The following is a 23,578-nucleotide window of genomic DNA, read 5'->3' as shown; positions in this document are numbered from 1 at the left end:
TATTTTAGGATGAATGGGTAAGTATTATTGCTTAAAATTTTTGAATAGTTGTATTTGAGTTGGAGAGAAAGAACAGGTATTTCTTATTGAGACAACAATAGATTTTCTTGGTCAGACGAATACAGATAGCAGTGTATTAATGCATAAAAGAGTGTTAAACTTCGTCAAATTTGTGATGAAGATGGAGGATCAAATATTGATCACTGTGACGTTAGTTTTATTCCCCCCCCCCCACACACAGAGAAAAAACAGAAATATTTATACTAGCTGATAGAGTTGGATTGGGTTACCTGTCTACATATTAATAATGAAAGAAATTAATTTCACAAATGTAACAGTTTGTCGCCATGTTGTCATGATGATTTATGTAAAATGTCTACCTTTTTAAATTGTCTGTTGAAAACCTAGTATTTTTTTACACTTACAGATTGGTCTAGTTGTATTTACTTATGTTTGACTTAAAATAACCTGTTGATAAATTCGTGAATGGTGACATGACACCTTTGTTGCCAAATTCTGTTCATCAATGAAAGCGTACATCTTGTTTCAGTGTCATACTTCAAGAAGATTATAGATGTTTTATGTTGGTTTTTTGTGGGAAGGGTTTGTCGACTTTTTGAAATCAAGTGAAGCATAAGATTCTCTTTTATCTATTGTAGTTAAGTAATGAGCTATCATGGTAAATTAATTTAAGTTAAAACATCAATAAGTGTCATTATTTACTGTAAAAATCAAGTAGACATTTTAACGATGTATACTTTTTATGACTACATCATTAAGAAGCCTGGATTCTTTCCAGATTTCAATTTGAATATATATATTATAACAAATTCGACTCTTTGTCTAGAACAACCCTGTGGTTTACAACAAGCTTCGTCGGGTTGCGGGTCTTGAACGATTGATTACGATCACGCACAAACTGTCCACAAGGAGAAAAGCGAGAAGTTAGATATTATTAGTGTAATGGTAAATAGAATTTTGAGGAAACATATTAAATTAAATGAGATTCCCATGACAAAATAGTACTAGGCGTGTCAAATTTATGTGTAGAATCACTTTCTTTCTTCTAAAGTATAATGAATTTTTTCGCATGTCAGTCTTGAAATAATTAATGTTTTTGCCTACTACTGTTAGATTTAGTTCAATTTTGACAAACTTTTATGACATGGATGCCTGATTAAACTATTGTGTTTTCCACAAAGTATCCTACGTTAATGATCACCAGCCACTTTAAAATCTACTTAACATACTATTCAGAATGACTCGTTCTAAAACTATAAAGAAAAAATAAAAATGGACTTCATCTGATTAAACTTTTGTTTCCTCTGATTAGAATTTCCTTCATTTAATTATTTTCCTGACTTCAACAGCCATTTTGTAAAAAAAAAAATTGTATTTTTTGTCAGGAGGCTTACTGACTTTAATTGTAGCTTTTAGTATGTATAAAGGCTGGATGACTAACGTGTGTATGATTGCGTATTAATTTTGACCTTTTCATAATGATTATTTTGCTTTAGAAATAATTGTAAGTTCAGTAGGTCAATGGCGTCTGAATACATGTTACATACAATTTAATACAGAAATTTAAAATGCAACAAAATCAAGGAGGGGGGTGGGGGGCATCTAATCCTTAAATGTTGATTTGGCCTCTGACACAGTAATAAACTAATATTCAGAAACAGTCATGTTACTGAATGCAACTAAAAAGGCTGTAAAAGTCAACAGAATAAGTGCCATTGAAAACAGCAACAACAATGAAATGGATGATGGAGGATTTGTTTTGTAAAAAAATTATTGAGATATGTATGCAAATTATCTGTTACTAGTGTAAGTGATGATTGACATTTAGAGACAAATAGTCCAGTTATATTTCAAATAGGTCAATCATTATTATTCATAGTCTTATTTTCATTGTCATTAAAATATTTGAAATACCTTTGATGTGGTAATTTTATGACTTTCAAATATCCAGTGGTGTTATTTGATGTATGTTAAAGATCATGTTGAAATGCAAGTTGGTTTATTTATATATTAAAGTAGATAAAGTAGAAATATATATTGATGAATACAATGAATGATAAGAAATATACTGTTGGTAAGTTTAAAAGCTTCAGGTTTTATTTAAATGATAAACATAAATTTTGCAACAATTCAATCTCGCTTATTACTTTTGGATGAATAAAAGAGCTATGAAATCCAAATGTGTTTGTTACTGAAATTGTTACAGTCAGTACCTAAATGAAAACAAATATGTAGATATATCATTGAATCAAAGGAATTTATACATTTATCTACAAGGCGCCAATAACCATTGTAAATTACTAGTTGAATCAATTATCTCCTCAATTACTATACATCTAACATCTTCCAAACATCATAAGAAGCAAATGTATTATGAAATAGTAAAGCCTTAGAAGTGACACAAACTATTAAATTTACTCATGCACAATTAATAACAAGAATAAAATCTTTTACTGCTAGATGTATTTTGTATATTAAGTGTACATATTACTATTATTTGTAGTATATTTATTTTAAAAAGGAGACAAATTAATATAAGCCTTTGGCTTGTTTTTGAATCCTTACTTTTTGACAATGTATGTATTCATTATCTATCTTATTTGAATAAATATTGTTTAAATCAATCAAATGAACATTGAAATGATGGTGTATTGATTTTGATTGTTGTAATTAACGTAAGTGAGCTTGTTAATTGAACATGAGTAAACATATTGATTTAGAGACACTGACATTGACTATTTAAAGCACTTATCACTTGTACAAAGTTTAACAGGTGTGAAACAAGTGGGAGAGAATTAATAGGTAGATATCTTCACAAATTCTCTGTCTTCTTGTGTTAATTGTAAATAATTGATTTTCTTGTAGAATTTGTTGGACTAATAAGACATCCATTTATCCATTAACTGAATAGTTGTCAATGACTGAAGAGCAAAGGGAGATAATACAGTTGAAAGTTGACACTTCACTTTAAATAGATCTGTGAATTTAGGCCCTGGGGAGGCGGGGTATTCTGTCACCTCCTCGTCATATAACTTAATAATCTCTGTCTGACATAATTTATGCAAAGTTTAGACCGAAAAAAATTTCATTTTAACAACGCTTATTCAGATTATGCAGTGGTTACGCAAGCCCAGAATAATAAAGAGTGAATGTGACCCTTTAAGTATTTGGTGCTTTATTAAATATTTACAGTTGATTGCTAAGTAATATTAACTTTATACTTATCAACAGATGTGTTCATTGTCTGGTGTAGTTCAACATATATATTTGGTTCATTTTAGTTTAATCTGAGGAAGATTGTCATTTATTTGACCTTTAACATCAGTATGTTTTGCTAACTTGATATTCAAAGGTCATTTAAATAAAATAGTTTCATTTTAACATATTAATTGAATTGCTCTGTACTCTCATTTGAACTATTCTAAATTAAACAGTTGAATGTTCAGAACCTGAGTTTACATTACTGGGAAGCTGTGGTGGATCAGTGATAGGGAGCTAGCTCAATAACCACGAGATCCGGGGTTCAGTGCCGATGTTGGCCAAGAAAGCTCTGCAGGACTTTAAACATGTTTTTTCCAAGAATGAAGTGTCTAACAAGAAGCAGCATCTAGTTATGGTTGTTCGGAAAGAAACTAAGGTCCTGTGCCCACATTGGCTAGCATGTAAAATAACCATTGACATTTGGAATTTGAAATAAGAGAAGGCTGTATTGCCACTGTCTGGGCAAAAATATCCCTCATAGGGCAATGCCAAGCTTAACTATTAGGTTTACACAATTTCATTTGTTGGTCAAATTCTAACTGAAACAGATAATCAGAAAAGTAACAGTATTTTTATGATTTATGTAGTTCTGGATGAACACATTAACATTTGTAGCAAGATTCCAATCGTTTTCTTCAAACACTAGTCTTTTACTAGCAGTAAGAAGAGCAGCTGACATCTCACATAAACCACAAGTGTATCCACCGATAAGACTTCAACATGTACTCATAATTTATTCTCAAATATTTGTGGAACCCACACATCGTAAAAACTAAAATTCTAAGAGGAACGCGTGTGTAGACATATTTTATAGACAAATTTTATGTATATATATATAACTGATATCTCAGTCTCACCATACATCCTACTTCAATGAAAAAATGTATTGAATAAATTTAATTTCTAATGGTACATTGGTCAACATGTTCCTTTCCTTTGATCTTTGTTCAGGCTGGGAATCTTTTTACAGGAATCTATGTTCTTTGGTATTAAACTCCAGCAAAATTTAATTTGGGTACCAGTATAGGATGTGAGGTAAATTTGTAACATGAAAATTCTATAACAAATATATGACCGAACTGCAGGGACAAATGATGTTAATTAAAAGTATATTTTGATCTCATTAATTTTATTATTTAATAGATTAAAAATGTAAAGTAGTCTACCTCTTCTCATCACTGTTTACAAATAAATCAATCACTGTCAATATGTTAAAACAATAGATATTGATATATTACAACTCACCCACCCATTTGATATAATTTATAAATAATTCAAGACTTAACACTTAATATCTAACAAATGTCAGTATAAAGAAGAGTAGTGTAGGATTATCTAATTAAATATAAACACCAATTCTTTGTTAAATAACATTAATTGGATCCAGGTTAAAAAATTGACATTGAAGTGTTAAACTAGCATTTCTGTGATTGGATATGGTTGGATTAAGTGAGCCATTAAGTCTGTTAATCCCATGATTTATTTACGTAAAACAGGTGTACAATTAGTGAGTGAAGGTTATAATAGCTCAGAAATAAGTTAAACCTGCCTTCTTCATAATCTTGTTAATCCATCAATCTGTAAGCAAAAGTTATTGAGACCTAGATCTTAGTTTGTTTCTTAACTGGTGGCAGTACCCTATATAGTTTTGAATAACTTCAGAAAATGGGTTTTTACAGCTTTGTGTTTTGATGTTTGAAAAGTGTTCATTAAAATGTGGCTTTATAGCTGTATAATAATTTTGAATAAGTGGTTCAAAGTTGGAAACAGTGACCACAGAATCCTGTGGTTAATAATGAAATAGATTTATAGATAATATGAAAAAATTGAGGATTTATTGTTTCAATATATCTTTGATGATTGACTGTATGTATGCTGATTATCAACCCAGATCAATCATTAACTTTTTATGTGGAAAAACTCTGTGTGGAAAGTTCAAATCACTGTTAAAAGTTTACAAACACAAAGCATTTTATAAACTGTGAGCTTAACTGTAAACTTTGTGATATATTCATGGCTTCATCCGTTTGATCTGGAAACACTAGTGATTTTTTTCCAAAGGTGTAATGTTGATTTTATGAAGGAAGTTTCCGCGTCCAGATCAATCTGAGTGGACAACTGAATATACATTATTCATGAGACAATGTATATTTATAGTTTGGATGTCAGTTATTTATTGAAAGATCTATTTTGGAATGGCTACAAATGATGTGGTAGTTTGAAACAGTGATAATTTGAAATTGGTTTAGAGCAGACTAATGGATCATTATTATGGAAATTTGAATGAAAAACTCTTCAGTCAATACAAGTTTGTTGAATTCTGTAATGAATTAAGCATAGCATTAGCAAAATTTTAAAACATAATTATCATTGTATCAAAAGTTCAAAATGATGTGCCAATATTTTAATACAATTCTTGAGAGCTTTAAAGATTTATGCAGAAAACAAAGGTAATATATATCTTTCATTTAATAATGTTTCATACCTAAACAGTTTGATTTTAAATGGTCCACCTTAGCATTGAATTGGTGAAGAATCTATCGGATACATACATGTAGACTATTTTATTTATTCCTCTCAATTTGTGTTATTTATTTTTGAAACGGATTGTACCCTAGGCAGTTGGAGAGTTGATCTAAACACCACTGTCCTTGCCAAATGTTCCTCGAAACAGTGTGTAGCATATGTCCTTCATTATCCTGGTTGGTGCAGAAAAGTAGGATGTAAAACTCCATTTCATTTAGTTACTTTTATTTCTGATGATCATATGGATAAAAAAGGTACACTTTAATTTTATTTAGAGGGTGGGGTCCTGGTTCCTTCCCTGGATTTGCCTGTGTTTTAATAAATTAAAATCATTTTATATTGCAAAAAGTATAAACTTTACTTTTAAATGAAGCTGCTGTAAATTAATTTTTGATCATTTTTGTCGAATGTTAATCTTTACAAAGATAGACATTTATAAGTAGTAAAACATACATGAGCAGAGCCATTTTAAAAATGGCACTTATACTCCAATAACCGTATCCCTAGTGTTAGTTTAAGAGTCCTTGATGGGAGCATCGTAAAAACTTCATTAAGACAATGACCAACATCAATATTATATGACATTATTTACTCAGTGTACAACTTTTATAGATTTACAATTTATATTGTAAACAAAGATGTAGACATATGGTGTTAGCATATGGGGGGATGGACCATTTAACACTGCATGATTCTAACTTAATGTTTGAGATAATGGTCAGCTAGGGTTAACATATAAACCTACCATGAAGTACCAGTTCAGTGATGAACTGACATTGTTACCTAATTGGTAATAGCCTGTAGACCAACTGATAATATATTGTGTTTACAACAGTTTATGCCATTACTTTCGCTCAGTATCTGTTGAAGTATTTAGACACACGCTGTGTCTTTATCTCTACTACTCTAGCGTCCTTACATTTTGAAATCTCTTTGTTATGGATAATAATGTGGACTGATCCAGATGTGTGTGTGTGTGTATTCTATAAAGCAAAGATTTAGATTATAATATATAGGATAAAAATCAAAAAGATGGAGTATTTTAGTTTGGGGAGAAGAAGGCGTAAAAGGTAATTTAATGTCATTGTGTTTTGCACATTGATGGTTTTTCTGTAGTTATTGTATGGAAAGTATAATTTCATGTTGTCATCCTATAATGCAACACAATGGCTTTTTATGGACATGATACTGCACAAAGAGGAATACATCACTATATCTTGATTTTTATTTTAAATTAGATGTGAAAGTAATTTTCAGCAAAACATTTTGATGGTTAATCTTACAATTGTTGGAATATGTGGTTTGCCATGGGCTTATACTTGAATACGAGTGTGAACTTCCTGTATCTTCAGGAAGAAAGGAAGTACGTCAATATATCCTATAGAAATCAGGACAAACTGATATAAGATGTAGAAATTAAATAACATCCCTTTACAATCCTGGTACAGATAATATCATCTTAGATTATGTGGTATTATAAGATATTATTAGCTCATCTTACAATGTATTAACTCCCATGTAAATATAGTTCTTAAATTTTAATACGACTATTTATAAAAATCAACATATATCAGTATCAATTAAAAATACAGGTCCTCCTGCTGTATGATATATATCGCAGTACAAAAACTGCTTATCTATATTTTCACTTAACTTTCATATTGCTTAAATCGAAACATACATGTGTATTTGTGTAAATTATTGGCGAGGTCACTGCCGATATTCTCATTCCAATATCTCAGTAAGAAAAATTCACAAATATACCCCAAAGTATTTCTTTTGAAGATTCATCTATGAAAAATTATGTTTTTCTCTTCAAAATTGATTTTGTAATTCGAAATATGATCTATATTGAAATATAATTATGTCACAAACTGAGATTTTATTAATTAAATAGATTTGTTTTGTCAAGAGTTTCGAAAATTAAACTGGGAATACATAGATCCTTATGTAGGTTGTTGGAAAGATTCAAATTTCCACCCACAAATTATTTTAATCTTAAATTATTGCATTTATTTCGGGAAGAATGAGGCATGCTTTCTTTTATAGACAGTGAAACTCAAGTATAATGCTTCCAAATCTGTACTGGTGTCAGGTTTTTATTGTAATCAGAGACAACTGAAGTGTGTCGTCATTACCATCTCATTGGTCTCTGGGTTACATGACCTCTTTACGTCATCGGACACATAATTTTCTATTTAAACCAGAATTCCTCGAAATTGTCGAAGACAGGAGAACTCAAATCAGTATTGGACTATTATTCTGTAACGTTCATTTATAGAGCTGTAGGAAATTGTTCTGTCTTAAATGAATTCAGTTTCCTCATTGTCAAATTTTACATCAATAGTGAAGAGGGTAGACTGACTTGACCTTTGATAAGGTCGCCAGAACGACCTCTAACCCTGCCTAAGTACTTGTATTGTTTTTATCCAATTGGTTAGTTGTATTTGTATAAAAGCCTGAAGAAGTATTACTAATGGTGGAAGCAGCAGAAGCAGAAATATTACCATCTGTTTAAACCCCGCCTTCTGTCAGTTGATCTCATTTGACGTTTGAATAACAGTAGCTGGTCTAATGCTGTGTGTTTATAAAACTAAAACCGTTATGTGAGAGTAGCAGAAGTGTAGTGATAATGTGGATATTGATGCTATAATTTGTGAATAACAGGATGTTTATGACAATTTTAAACTGAATTTTAAATTGTTTGGATTTTATCTTGAGAATTATATGCGTATATAAGTTTGATGTTTGTAAGTAATTTAGATGCTTTACATGAATTGGTAACATATATATTTTATTTTTCAATAAATATTATACAATATTTTCAAGATTAAAACACAAGAATATTTTCACTATAGATTTTTTTTTCAAGATTAAAACTTCTTTTATTTTTAAATTTCCAAAGTTATTCATACAAAAAATACATGAAACATTAAAAACAATGTACAAATTTTCAAAATTTGAATTAGAACAGAGTTGCTATTGTTAAAGCTGTCAAAATACTTATTTTTTAGCATGACATCATGGCACTAAATGTCCGATTAAAACTTAAAAACCTGATGGTGACATCACCATCACATGACTGAATAATGACATGGCAACTGCTGTTTCAGTACCGGTACACCCCAAAACATCAATCTTTTGTTTGTTATTTATATTTATGAGTTTTAGTCTAGTCTTGTCTGGTAAATCAATATCATATACATAGATTATAAACTCAACATCTGACATATAAGTAATTTTAACATGCAACAAAGATTGATATCTATATAATGATAATTAATATGGCTTCTTATTAGTCACACATTTTCTATAAGATTCTATGTGGCATGTAACTGTGCAAATTAATGGCTTTAAAATTCTATAACCAGAGTGATGTGATGGCATGAGGAGAGGTACTAATCTTAGGTCTTATGCCAATTGCTGAAGGGAGGTGCATTATAATAAGATTTTCTAATTGATTCGAGAATATTGAGGAGGGTTAGGTTAGGGTGAAGAGATCTACATTTATCTCAATGGTTTGTTAGGAGTAATTATTCATATTGTTAAACTCGCTAGCCTGGAGGTCGGGTGTTCGATCCCTGCATGGGCCGAGAAAGTTCATCCCGATTTTCCGATGTGGTTTCCCCTTGTCAGTGATGCAGGACAGAGGGCCTGACAAGGACAGCTGTCTAGTCCTTCGAAGGTCCTGTGTAAACATTGGAATGCACGTAAAAGATCCCTTGGCAGTTGGAATTCGATATAAGAGTAGGCGATAGTGCCGCTGCCCGGGCAAAATTTCCCTCATAGCACACTGTATGGCGTATGCCCGTCTTCATTAGTCCAGTATAGGAGCAGAACAGTAGGACGTTAAACCCCATTTCATTTCATTTCATATTGTTAACTGATATTTAATGGGATTTTGGTTTTAATAGAAAGGTTTTATTGTAGCTTTATCTGTAAGTAGTACTTGTAATGATTAGAATAGAAATCATTTCATGTATGTATGAATAACTATGATTATACTAATATTGACTAGATGTAGATTAAGTGTCATGCTATGAATCAGGCCATCGTATATATAAGCAGACAATATGAATTGTTAGATATCATAAGAGATGATATCTACATATTGTTAATAGACATTTACCTGTGAAATAATGTCTAGTAGATCTATGTGATGAGGCTGGTAGGCAGCCAGGCAGAGATTTTGATGTAAATTATGTGTTTTTGACTGAAGATATTTTCCATAACTCATCGTTTATAATGGAAAAATCTTGTAGAAAAGTAAAAAGACAGAACAAGTGTGAGCAACAGAAGAAAAAGGGAGCCAAAGCGACTAAGAATGTTAAAAATCTGTCTGGCTATACTGATGAAGAACTGCTTCTTTTTATTTTAAGATTTCTTAATAAGTATGTGTATTGTAGATATGTATAGAGCATGTTATATAGTTCATGCTTGACTGTGGTGCGGATGTCAATTTTTTTGAGGAGACATTCAATTTTGAAACGTGTTGGCATTTATTGTGTTGTCATGTAAGGGATAAATTTCATAAAAACGTACATTTGATTTACTCTTATGCAAATTTTCTTTATATTTTCAGTGTCACCAGTACCAAGTTTGGTGAAGAGCTCCGCTCTCGAAAGTCACAATCGGTGGGTAATTCCCCTCATGAGTCGCCCCGTACTTCTAAACTTGTCAGCCAGGGCAGCATTAGCTGCAGCCGGCTGCAACGACAGCGCTCATTGAAAAACAACAAAGATGAAGTGATCAAGAAATATAGAACATCATCTGTATCTTACGAACTGTCTCAGGATTTACACGACAAACAGGTGGAAATGTTAGAGCGGAAGTATGGAGGATCATTCCGTTCTCGACGCGCAGCAAAAACTATTCAAAGAGCATTCCGTCATTATTGCATGAACAAAAATTTTCAAAAATTGCGTCATTCAGTGGGAGAAAGGCGATTGTCAAAGCGTCTTTCAGAAATTGGTCGTAGCAACACAATTTGGACGGATCGAGTCATTTATAACGGAAAATTTAATGAAATCGATGCAGAAGATTCAGAAGATAACGAAACATTTGGAAGTGATGTAAGAAAAATGGTGGCCGAATTTGAATCCAATCGTCAGAATGATCATAAAGTGCACGTCCATCATCAGATGTCTTTTGATCAAAGTATTAAAATGAGTGAGCATAAACAACATAGGCTCTTGAAAAGAGAAAAGAAAAAATTAGAGAGATCCGTGGAGGTTGATCTCTCTGCAAATCTAGATTCTGAACATGAGAAGGAGAAAAAATCAGATGGTGCTGCTGTGGACGAAACAAATAACAATCGCAATTCTTATCCAGAAATGAATGCAAGTAGTGCTAGTGACTCTCAGTTGCCAACAACAACGTCTGTGGAAAATAGTGTAGATCCCCATAGTTTAGATTTTGAAACTTTACTGGAGGGTAAAGAAAGCGACGTTTTAACGGATAGTTTTCATAGTGACAGTATCTATAGTGATGGTGGCCATGATGTTTCGTTGACAAAACGTCCGTCTGCCTCATCTCTGAATTCTGATTCTAGTTTTAATACGACCCTAGATAGTGCACACGGTAACATGATAATGTACGATAATTTGCGTTCAGACTCCCATGACCAAACTTCCACGTCTGCTAGTGATGTGCAAATAAAAGTAGATTTAGCGTCACCAGAAGATACACGTTTATTTGATCATAATCAATCACTCAAGGACCAATCAGTTAAGTATTACATGAATACCAAAGTGAAAATGCGCTCTCGGAAGTCAGAGGAGGATTTAAAACCTATTCCACCAATTCGAGCTCCGGAAACTTCTCCCATTTGGAAACGTAAGGGTAATGCTCCTTTAACACCTGTCATAAATGGAAATATAAACATTAACGCTCTATCTGAACCTAAACGAATGAGCAACATTTCTGAAATTAGCGAACCAGAAAGTTTAGACGGACAGTGCTCTTCTAGCTCACCTAGCTCGGAAAATATAAGTCAGGAAAATATTAGTATATCCAGTGAAAATAGTGTTAGTTATCAACCCAGATTACGGTTAAGTGTCACACCCGACCAGCAGACTTTACCTCGACCTAACGATAAACAGCGGAAAAGATCATATCGTATTGGTTTAAATCTCTTTAATAAGTAAGTACAGAATTACATTTACTCTACAAACATAACATTATTGTTTACATCTTCCACCATCATTGGACCCGTCTTCATTAGCCCAGTTCGGAGCAAAACAGTAGGACGTTAAACCACATTTCATTTCCTACCGTCATTGGAGAAAATTTGTCGGAAAAAAAACTAATTAAACACATTTCATCACAATAAAGTCATAATCTAAATTCTATGTAGTAAGTTGAAGACCAGTCTCCCATTTCTTATACAATATTACATCATGACACATCAGATTCATTTAAAAAGCAATTCATTTGAATACCAATATTAGAAAAAATTAATCTAGGTATTCAATCACACTTTTCTAAAACTTGAGCATGACTCCCTGCTACTCTTCAAACTGATTTTAGGTATTAACCATAAATGTTTATTAAGTAGGGTCGCCTCTCCAACCTCGTGGGTTTTCTCCAGGTCCCCCGGTTTCCTCCCACTGCTAAAGACCCCTACGCGCAAGCAAATTATTGAAATAAAATTGAATCATGTGTTAGTCTTGAAATGATCTAGTTTGTATCGAGTGGACGTTAACCACATTTCTCTCTCTCTCTCTTAATGTTAATTATATAGTTAATCACAAAGCATTTTGAAATTATTTTGTTAATTGAACGTCCTTATTTTGTGCAGGCTTATATTTTAGTAAAATGTTTTGTGATCAACTACATGTATATTAGGGAATCGTTTTGCTAATGATCAGACTTTAGTCACCGAAAAAACATAAAAAAAGAAGTAAAAGTACATTATTAGCAAGGCAATTTGGGTTTGTTGGCACTGAATTATGTGTTTTTAGTTCTTGTTAGGTTCATTATTCTCCTATAAAACATGATGTATTAGCACAAACTTTTGTCTCGGGTGATAGTGTTCAAATTCTAATAGTTATTAGTTACATTTCTTTCCAATACCACAGTCAAAAATTGCCATATGAAAAACTGATCACTATATGATATGAATTCTGAACATTTTATGAGGCATTTTTCTGATCTTATGTTACTATATGAGTATAAAGAAACAATGCCAACAACTTAAATGCAGACAGGATCAAATTTTGGATCGAGAAGTATGAAATAAATTTGTTATGTAGTTTCTCTCTCCACACCCTTCGACACAGACCCAGGTGTTTCTTTTATCGGCTCTTCTCACCTTTAAACACGTGTAACAAATGTTTTTTGCATTTGATGAGCTTGTAGCAGGAAAGATGACCCAGCACACATCTTTAGGCCATTTGTAAAAGTTTACTTGTTTTCTTATTGAACTGTACTGTTCTTAACCTACCTGTAGTAAATCAATTAGCCTGCTCCTGTTCCTACTTTTAACATGTGTTGTACATGTTCTATACATCTACTTTTTCTAATACAATTTCATTAGCTTGGGGTTTAATAAGTTGATGCAACAAATTGATGCTTTCAGTTTATATAGCTTGAATTGATTAAGGGTTAAGATGCAACTACATAGCTATATTATTAATGGTTTATAATAGGCATATTTTCTTTTTGTATTAAAACATTTTTCGATTTTTCTTCATAAATTTTGAATTACCAATAAGAGAATTATGAAAAGTGAATGAATCTATAAACTAACATGTTTCGATTTAATTATCATCAGACATCATATAAAACTTGTAAATATAATCAGGTTAAACATTATCAAGCTGCCACATAAACCTTTTAATCTAATATAACTTCCAGTTCTTACTGTTCTTTGCATTGCTATAAATATATCACTAGCACTTGGCTTGTGTTGGTGCTTGACTAGAAATTGTCTGAACAAAGCAATTGGTATAAATGTCCCTGCAGGCTACATGATGAGTTTTAAAAAAATAGAAGTTATTTTAAGATTTGCCATTCTAATTTCTTTGTATTCTATACTGTGATTGAGTCGGTGGGGTATTCTGTTATATTTAGATTGTGATATTGATCAAGTTACAAATCTAACCCACACATTTTATACTTAGTGATTTGTCGGCTAAAAACACCCACAGATTTACAGAGTAGTAGTAGGTTTATTGACACTCATAAAACATGCATTCTACACACACATATATGAAAATATAAATTATTAAAATGCTGTTTCTTGGATACAGTGTACAGTATATATTTTTCTGAATCAAATTTGTAAGCAGGTTTCTCAATACAGCCATATTTTATAATCCTGACTGACTCACGGTGAAATTGATTGGCTGGAAAATTTCACTGTCTGTCAAAAATTAAAATTAGGTATTTAAAACAACTGGACTTCAAATCACAATAAATACAGCTAAATATTTGCTATTGCACTTTATTTAAAAAAATGTTATTTATTGTCATAATTTGTAAAATAATTCTTGGTAGGATATAAACAAAATTTTGAAATGAACTTGAATTCTCATTTATAGCAGCATTGGTACCACTTTAACAAAATTTTGTTGGTGATAAATAATTGTTCATGATCTCAAATCAATTCTCGTAATGTAGATAACTTATAATCATCATTTTATTGGAGCTGATAGATTTTATTCTGTGCCTGAAGAATACTAGGATATTACGGTACTAAACATAAATTGTGTTGATTGTCTTGATACCATATAGCACATGAAGAAGCATGTAAAAGATGTTGGTATTAAACAGATGTAGATAGTATAAATATACTTATCATCTTACCTATCTCTCTACAGTATACCTTACCATCTCTTATTACTTATACATTAAAAACAATTTACACTATGTCCAGGTGTTGCAATCTGTTCTTATCATTTTCTACACCTACATATATACTATGTTTGTATACTTTAAATTCATTCATGCTCAAATATGGAGAAGGCAGGTTGTAATCTTGCTTAGTAACTGTAGGATAAAACTTCTCCAATAACAATTCTGTCTCAGATCTTGAAACCCTTTGATAATGTATTGTAACTACATCACAATTTATAAGATTTAATTTTTGCCCAAAACGTTCAAATTAATATCCTGTTAATTTATACGTTTCTAATCACAATTTGATATAACTGTACTATAACTACTATCTACAAAGAGTGAAGTCAGCAACAGTCCTACATTTCATTCATTCTCAGAAGTTTGTTAATTGTATCATGAATTGAAGTACATTGTCACATATTAGGATGTCTAGTTATGTTACACAACTTTATAAAAACCAACGTGACGATTCATGGAGCCTTGTATTAGAATTCCTTTAAATGTTCTATGTAGACAATCTGTGCACATTTCATTTGAAATAGAAACATTATTATAATTATAACATTATCATTATCTTTTTCAGGAAACCTGACAAGGGACTAAATTTTCTAATTGAACACGGGTTTTTAGATGGATCTCCTAAAAATATTGCTCGGTTTTTCATCATGCGAAAAGGGGTCAGCAAGCAGATGATTGGAGAATTCCTGGGAAATTTACAGAATCAGTTTAACATGGAAGTCTTACAGTGAGTTCCAACTACCTTTCTTCTTCATTGTTTTCTGGTTTACTCTTGACACATTCGTTTCCAGTACTCTTCAGTTACTAGGTCAAACCCCAAATACCCCTCTCCTGAAGACTGTCTACTCCTGGTTTTGTACTCATGAACTACTTTTATGTCCATGAGTACAAAACCATGAGTAGACAATCTTACAACAAATAGTAATAAACTTATTGTTGTTGGCTCAGTTATTATCAGGGTGTGTTTATGGTTAACATGGGAAGACAACTGATAAATGATGGGACGAAACTATAATAGTTGTACCATATAGCCATTATGTATTATGTCCAATATACCCCCAACAGTTCCAGCTTAGTTTGTTATTAACTGTATGTATAATGTATGTTATAATGATAATAAGAAACAACATGATGATTAACTGGTTACCAAGGTAATGTAATTATTGTGTTATAAAAGTCATATCTTGTTACTCCTTTAGTTATAATGGACAATATATAAACACCATACACATACACCATTTTTGTTACAATTGGGTATAAATGAAATGATGTGAAAAATTAGATATTTTCCATAAAAAAATAATACAAATGACAATCATTAGCTTTAATGAAGAAATGAAATGAAAGTTATCCTCGATGTAGTTTTAACACAGATACCATATTCTTAATGAGATTGATAGAAATGGATTTTTTTTAAGCCTGTAAATTTCCTAGTAGAATTGCCATGATTATGTTATTACTGTTGAATGTTTATTTGAAATAATGTGTTTCATCTTCAAAGAACACGTGCTCGTTTAATTTAAGGTTAAAGATAACCTAAAATGTGGGGTTTTTTTTTACAGAAATAATGATGTATGAGAACAGGGCTCATATTTTGTCAATAAATACACATTATTAGTTTCATTAGAACTCACACAAAACACAATCTTTGTGATTCATCTACTTGTTTTTGTCCCCTAATCATTTCCTAGCCAGTGGAACAAGATCAGAAGAAGCTATAACAATTGGTAAATGTTACATGGGTGTCAGAAATTGAATTATGGTTGCCAGTATTGTGGTTAAAATACCTAGTTTAAAAGAAACATCATCTCATTATAGAGGAATAAATACATTTATTTCAAGTGTGGAAAAATGTTGATTGATTCTGATGAGGGATCTAGCTTCAAGTAAGATGTCTTACATTGTTTGAGACAAAAAATGATAGCTATTATTTTGTTCAGTAGACCATGATGTATCTTAACCGTTATTAAACAAGACGGGTAGACAATGTTATTGTGTCCTATATCAAAGACACAAGTTCATTTTGATCTTTCGTGGATGAAAATTAATTTGACTGTGGTCAGTCTTATCCGATACCAGAAGATCAAATTGTCGTATAAGAATCTAAAATAAGCAAGCTGAATGTGTAAAAGCTCATCTTCATTCATGAGTTGATTATATTGTGACTAGTCTCCTGATTATTAGTTCCTTCAATGTTTTAGTTAAAATTCTACGATTACATATCTTCAACAATCAGAAATCTTTCTTGGATCCATTGGTAAAATCCCACACAATAGAGAGAATCTTTATTGTAAGTGTAACAGCATTCACATTACCACTTTTAAGTGTGCCAGGAACAGTTCCAAGGGGGGAACAGTTAAAAGTACAATCAGGTCAATTCAGACCACTGAAATGAGGTCCTCAGGACTGTTCTGAGAATGGCACGGTTAGTTTTTGTGGTGTAAACAGTATCGGTACCAAGAACGGTTTTCCGTGTATTCGTCAATATTAACCTTGACTTAAGATTTTATAGCAAACTTAAAATGTAGGCTATTTGGAAACAATGTGGCTATTCACTTTCGTCTCCTGGTAGCGAAAGCTGCGTAATATCATTAAATGACTAGATGAATTTCTGGAATTCAATGTGGTCTTGAACAGTTCTGTGGCCAAGACTAAAAGTAGCTTGTGTCATAAAGATAAAGTACATTGTGAACCACACTCTCATTCATGTTGAGAGGGGGGAGGGGTTGGATGGTCGAATGGTTAGCACATGCGTGTTGTATCGTAAGGTCTGTCATTGAGTCAACTTGAGTGGTTTTGGTTACCTGGAGTAGGGTCGACTGTCCAGCCTTGTGGGTTTTCTCCAGGTCCTCCGGTTTCCTTCCACTGCTAAAGACCCCTACGTGCTAGTGCGAATTATTGAAATAAAATTGAACCATATGTTAGTCCCGGGTTAAACCCCATTTCTCTCTCTCTCACTCTCTCTCTCTCTTTCTCTCTCTCTTTCTCTTTCTCTGTTCATGTGGACATCAGAAACCAAAAAATATCTAATCCTATCAGAAAAAAACTTCAGGCTGCTTTTTGGTACGGGGTATTTAAAATTTATTTTAAATTTGTAAAAAAATAAAAATGCGTCTTGTGAATTAAGAAAAACATCATAAAAATTATGTAAGTTGATATTCTTCTTAAGTGTTTTCTCTTTTTTTTTTTTCTGAAAAGATTAGAGATCTTGAAAATTTAAAGCACATGCCACACAGCAAAAAAATGCACATCTTGTAATTTGATGGATAAAAAATGCTGGTAGTGTTTTTCTTTGTCTTTGAATTCTCTGAAACTTGTGTAGATTTCTGGTTTCTAGTCAAGCACACAGAGATCTAATGCATCAAACACAACTATTAGATATTTAAAAGTAAAGTTAACTTAACATTTAAATTAGTATATTATAATATGGTATACTCCATTTATGCTTTGTACATTTAAATTACTAATCAATTATGATGGCAGTGCATTATTATATTGAAGTTTCACAATTATTATCTATAATAACAATAAAAAAGCTTAGACCACTGACTAGATAAATATAAACACAAAATGTTAAAATATTACTTGGTTCCATGATAGCAAAATGGTTTTTGCTGCTGCCATTAAAAAGAAATTGACAACAGATGTTTTTGAGATTTAATATATGACACACTTTTCATAGGTTTGTTTTGTCTCTTTATTTTCATTTTTTTACCCCAAAAATGGTTTAAAATTTCTTTTGATGATCCTTTTGTGGGAAGTCAACTGTCATTAACTGTTCTCAACTAATTTGCAAAATTTGACACGTGCTATCAGGGCCATTAAAAAAATTCTTTGTTTTCCCATCTGTTGATCCCAGAACTAAAACACAAAAAACAATTAGCTTAAATATAATCTAACGGGCATCATCCATTCTCTATTATTGACTAAGTAGCAAATACCAGAACAAGCAGAGGTGACAAATCCACAAACCAGGGATGCCTCTGGTGGCCAGGCCATCTGTTGTCCGCATGCCAGAACACTTCTCATGTACTTAATGCTAGTCAAGTCAATATGTAAATTAGCCTCTAGTGTCACAAAATTGCCTAAAAGTCAGGACATGAGAGCTAATAGAAATCTGTTGAATATTAAACGCCTCACTCATTGACCAGCACTAATAACTGATGCCTAGCAAATTATAAATTAGTTTTGCTGCTTGACCGCTTTTGTCAATTCACTCCTGGAGAATTCCTGCGAATGAATCATCTGTTAATATGATAAAAGACAAAGAATATAAAATTTATCATCAGTTAGCAGACGGTGATTAGCATCCAATAAAATTTCGGCTTAATCTTCAGAGATATAAAATCTGTAGGGAGAGAGATTTCTCTTTCCATTTCTGACATGTTGAATTTTTCAGGGACGATTGTTTCATTGATAACGACATTATTGCAATTTTTTATCCATAATTCACTAATTGTAATTGAGTAATCTTTAGGAAATGAAAATATGATACTTGAACATGGAATGGTGCCATTAATAGCAAATTCCAGAAAGGTATCAAAGAAAAAAGAATTGAGAATGAAATGTAATAATTTAATTTGGACAATTGAGGATATTTGTCAGTGTCTGACCTATTCAAATGCAACAAACAGATTTAATATTATTTTTGAATTCAATTTGCATGGCTATCGGGAAATTGGGCAATTGACTTCAAGTCTAGGGAAATTTATATAAGAACCATTTGTGTTTCTGCACTGCTTTGTCAATGTCAGATTGCCTATGAATTCTCTGTTTAAAATGTTACCTGGTAACCTTGCTAACATTAAAAACATTGCATTCCACACAGTTGCTTACTTCTACATTATGTTTTGTTGTGTAAGTAAAAAAGGTGATGAGAGTTCCCCTTTAATTACACAATCATCACTGAAACTCAACAAAAAGAAGTCATAGATGCATTATAAAGAATGGATGCCAACAAAAACTATAGATGATTTAAAGATAAATTCAACATGTTTGAGTGTGTTTTAGTCTAGAATTACATGATATACCAAGTACTTTGTTTTAAAAAATGTCTGATCTCTGGTAGATAAAAACATTTGACTTAAACATCTGTTGTTTTATATCAACATAAATAATTAACAGTAAAATGTTACATTTTAATTATTTTCACATACTACTATGCTACTTCTTGCATATATTGGGTGGTGGAGTGGACCGTGTTGGCTTTAGATCATAAGGTCTGTGAAGTGGTGTGGTTTTGATCTGAGGCTTGTATGTGACAAGGAATAGGGTTGCCTGCCTAACCTCATTGGTTTTCTCCAGACTATCTGGTTTCCTTCCATTGTTACTAAAGACCACAGTGCACAAGCACATTGAATAAAAATTGACGATAGTTTGATATTTTATAGTTTGGCATTAGAATATCGACTGAAGAGTGAACGTTTAAACACCATTTCTCTCTCCTTTCATTCATATTTTCCAATTTTCACAGACTTGCAGTGAATTTGACCAGCTGGAGATCTCACCTGTCAGTCAATTTATGCAGTAAAATTTTAGAATTTCAAAGAATTTAACCTTCAAAAAACACAATAAATATGTTTGCATTGTTATGTGATAATGCTAAATCTTATCATATTATTATCAAACATTGACCGGCTCTCAGAAGTTTGGAGTTAAAAGCCCTGGTACAGACACACCAAATGACAGTGACACTATACTGATACTCAGTTTGTATCTTGACTTGTTTGGTTGCAGATTGATTTAAAAACCAACTCGTAATGAAATTTTCCTGTTAACACGACAGATGTTTTAAATGGACATGTACTTCATAAGACGAGGTGAACATGTTTTAAACACCTAGTATTATTTTATTGCCACATATAGGATACTAATACTAGGAAGATAGAATCTGTTTAATACACCATCAGTAGATGATAGTCTATGTTTGTTTGTCCATTTTTTTTTATCCTGGCTTTACACTCATCTGTCAATACCATTTAACAACTGCCAATTGGTTTCTTGTTTCTTGATAAATCCTGTTCACAATATCAAAAGTAAGTATTGTGTGTAGGCCTGGAATTGTACTTGTGACTTAGGCCTAGCACTCATCCTGATACCTGTGTAAGCGAGCCATAATTTGATAAAAAAAAAAAAAATGACACACTTTTTAGAACTGTGGTCAAAACATGTAAACTGTTATATTTCTTTTTTGTTTATGGCCACTTCTAAAAATATGACACACTTTACAAAATCCCATTATGAAATGTGAAAACTATTTTTCACTTGATGAAATCACTCAGTTGGGTCAAGTTGTTTTCTGTACTTGTTTTCTAGTATAAGAATCTGGCTTTTGGTACTGCAGTGACTTCAGTTTAGAATGAAATAGAAAGTGTCGGGTAAAACTAAGATATGATTCAAGTGGATAAGTCTGTTGGTCCTAATACTCTAGTGTATACAAATTGCTGATTGTGTTGGGGGCATGTAGATATATAAGATAAAGATATTAGAGTAACACATTGGCATAATGTATAAACACTACATCAACAAACAACTTCTACTATCTTATAAACAACTGATCTATCCTACTTTACAGATCTCACTTTCAACCATATCATATTCAAGTGTTTACCAACCAGTTGTGGCTATTACAACCAATTTCCTCCAGTTATAAATTGAACATTCTTCTGATACGATCTCTCATTTACTTTTGAAGTTTACAATTTTTGGTATACATTTGTATTGATAGTATCTATTGTGCGACTAGCATGGACACAGCTCAGCTTTCATTGCTAGACTCAATAATCAGATCTGTTGTATTAATTCAATTTGGCTAGTGGCCATTGGCCTGGAGTGTCCTTCTGAAACACTTGATATCACTTACCATTTATTTAGAAAAGTTTTAATTGTCGTTTTTCTATGGTAAAATATGAAGAATCGATGAAACCTTTAAATCATTATAAGATTTAATATTACACAACCAAACAATCACATGTTTCATGTTTACAAATTCTGAGACAAGTCACATTCTTGAGAATGAATTTATACCGAAATGGCCGTCCTGTTCCTAACAGGATATTAATGACATGTAATATAATCTTCATGATCTGTCATAATCTGAATATTGACCCAGCATTATAAAACCATTAACATTTGGATATCAACAGTCGTTCATATTGTCCGAACTTACAGAATCAATACAAACTTATTTTATTGCCCGGAATTTCTCTTTGTTTTGGAAATAACTAGCGTCAATTTATTACCTTTGATAAATCAACTGAGAAGATAGCGTGTGAAATTCCAACTTAAGTTGCAGACGGTTTAAGAATTATTAAACAATCATCAACCAGTGACTTTCTCTCTTCATATTGATTTGTTGATATTTGCCAATAGGGGGCAGTAAGAGGTCACAGTTGCAGAAAACCACTCTACGCGACTAACACATGATAATTACTGCCCGTATGATAATTAAGTTTATTAGAAAGGAAATTACAATAGAAAGCATATTGTATAATGCATGGACTAACAGAAAAGTCTTAGGGAGACCAGTAATTGCTTTCTGCAGGAATTTCCTGTAAAATAAGTTACTATGGTGATATTTCTGTTGTTCAATAATTCTGCACCACAGATGAAATAATTAGATTCTATTTCTATTGTGGTTGATTGTTTAATTAAATGTATGGCCTATGTACATGTACGTATGATAATTTGGGCATATTATTTTACACAAACAAAAGTCATATATTCTTATTGCTAAAATAAAATGCTTTTGGCTTCTAAATGGTTTTGCATTTAAAATCTTTTCAAAGCTTTCAATCTGTCAAAATAATTAGACATATTCAAAGAGTTTCCCCCACTGTGTTGCTCTGTTTGAATTCTAAAAGAATCTACAAAGGTATTTTTTTAACCTGTCTGTTCAATTTTAGTTTGATTAAATATTTTTTTTATCATGGATCTAAGACAGTTGTCTTGTTTTCTGTCTTTCAGTTATTTTACAGAGAATATAGATTTATCAGGTCTACAGGTGGATATGGCATTAAGGAAATATCAAGGCTACTTCAGAATGCCGGTAAGTTATAATCTACTGTGTACTCCTACTTCTAAATGAATTTAATAGAACTGGTATTATACTCTATTAAATTTTAATTTGTTATGTATAAAAAATAAATATGACAGTGCTCATCGGAAACAAGAAAAGGGTTGTTTATGAATGAATCATACTACTTTCTTAAAAAGTATTGTACCGGTTGTATTTTCATTGGCATATTGCTCTATTTTTCTCCTAAACTTGTAACGATACCAATAAAGATAAGGAGATGTGCATTATAATTATATCTTTTTATGTCTACTCTCTCTGCCAGTATCATTGTTTGATCCAGCAGCTTCACAGATCTACGCCCGGCCAGTCTCTGATAATTTTGAAGCGAGTGTTACCATTCCCTCTCCCCACTTATGTTTTTTGATCTATTATGTTGATTTAAGAGTCTTTATGTATAATTTTTTAGGGTGAAGCTCAGAAAATTGAAAGATTAATGGAGGTAAGTGTATTGTATAATAAAATGAATAAAGGATCAGTAAATGAAGGCTCTGGATAAACTAAAATATATAAATTGTTGTCTACAATGTCCAAGAAATTTTACGAATAGGCCTATTTGTTAGTCTACGTGGCAGCTTGTTTCCATCTTAACTATTAGGAAAAGGTGTTTTATTAAAGTCTATAATGATAGGGGTGTGGAATTCTATGTTGATAAAGAATAGGACAGATAAATGTCTAACTATAGTGCTCCGAGGGTGGTATAACATTCAAGTAAAGACCTGTTGTTATTGTTAAAGTTTGCTAGATGGTTGATGTATATTTGTATTGTAATAATGATATCTATCTACCAGTCCTGTGTGAGGGCCATTGTAGTCCTGCTTTAATACCACTGATTAA

General features: G+C 32.0%; 1 protein-coding gene across 8 annotated transcripts in view; it reads left to right on the top strand.

Moving 5' to 3' along the window:
- LOC126828190 (IQ motif and SEC7 domain-containing protein 2) overlaps positions 1 to 23,578 on the top strand; it is a 119,741-nt gene that overhangs the window by 80,430 nt on the left and 15,733 nt on the right. For 7 of the 8 annotated variants that reach the window (XR_007682937.2, XM_050557799.2, XM_050557807.2 and 4 more), the window contains exons 2-5: positions 10,391 to 11,950; positions 15,233 to 15,394; positions 22,633 to 22,714; positions 23,151 to 23,183. Coding sequence is in view for 7 of the 8 variants with exons in the window: in XM_050557799.2 (XP_050413756.1) it covers positions 10,391 to 11,950; positions 15,233 to 15,394; positions 22,633 to 22,714; positions 23,151 to 23,183 (1,837 nt within the window). In the remaining variant the exon portion in view is untranslated. Of the gene's footprint in view, positions 1 to 8,093; positions 8,559 to 10,390; positions 11,951 to 15,232; positions 15,395 to 22,632; positions 22,715 to 23,150; positions 23,184 to 23,578 lie in introns of those variants that run through there. The other variant, XM_050557805.2, reaches the window with a different exon arrangement.

This window comes from Patella vulgata, chromosome 7 (genome assembly GCF_932274485.2).
Source record: "Patella vulgata chromosome 7, xgPatVulg1.2, whole genome shotgun sequence".
NCBI lineage: Eukaryota > Metazoa > Mollusca > Gastropoda > Patellidae > Patella > Patella vulgata.
The sequence above is the reverse complement of the archived record's forward strand: the minus strand, read 5'-3'. Positions and strand labels throughout refer to the sequence as shown.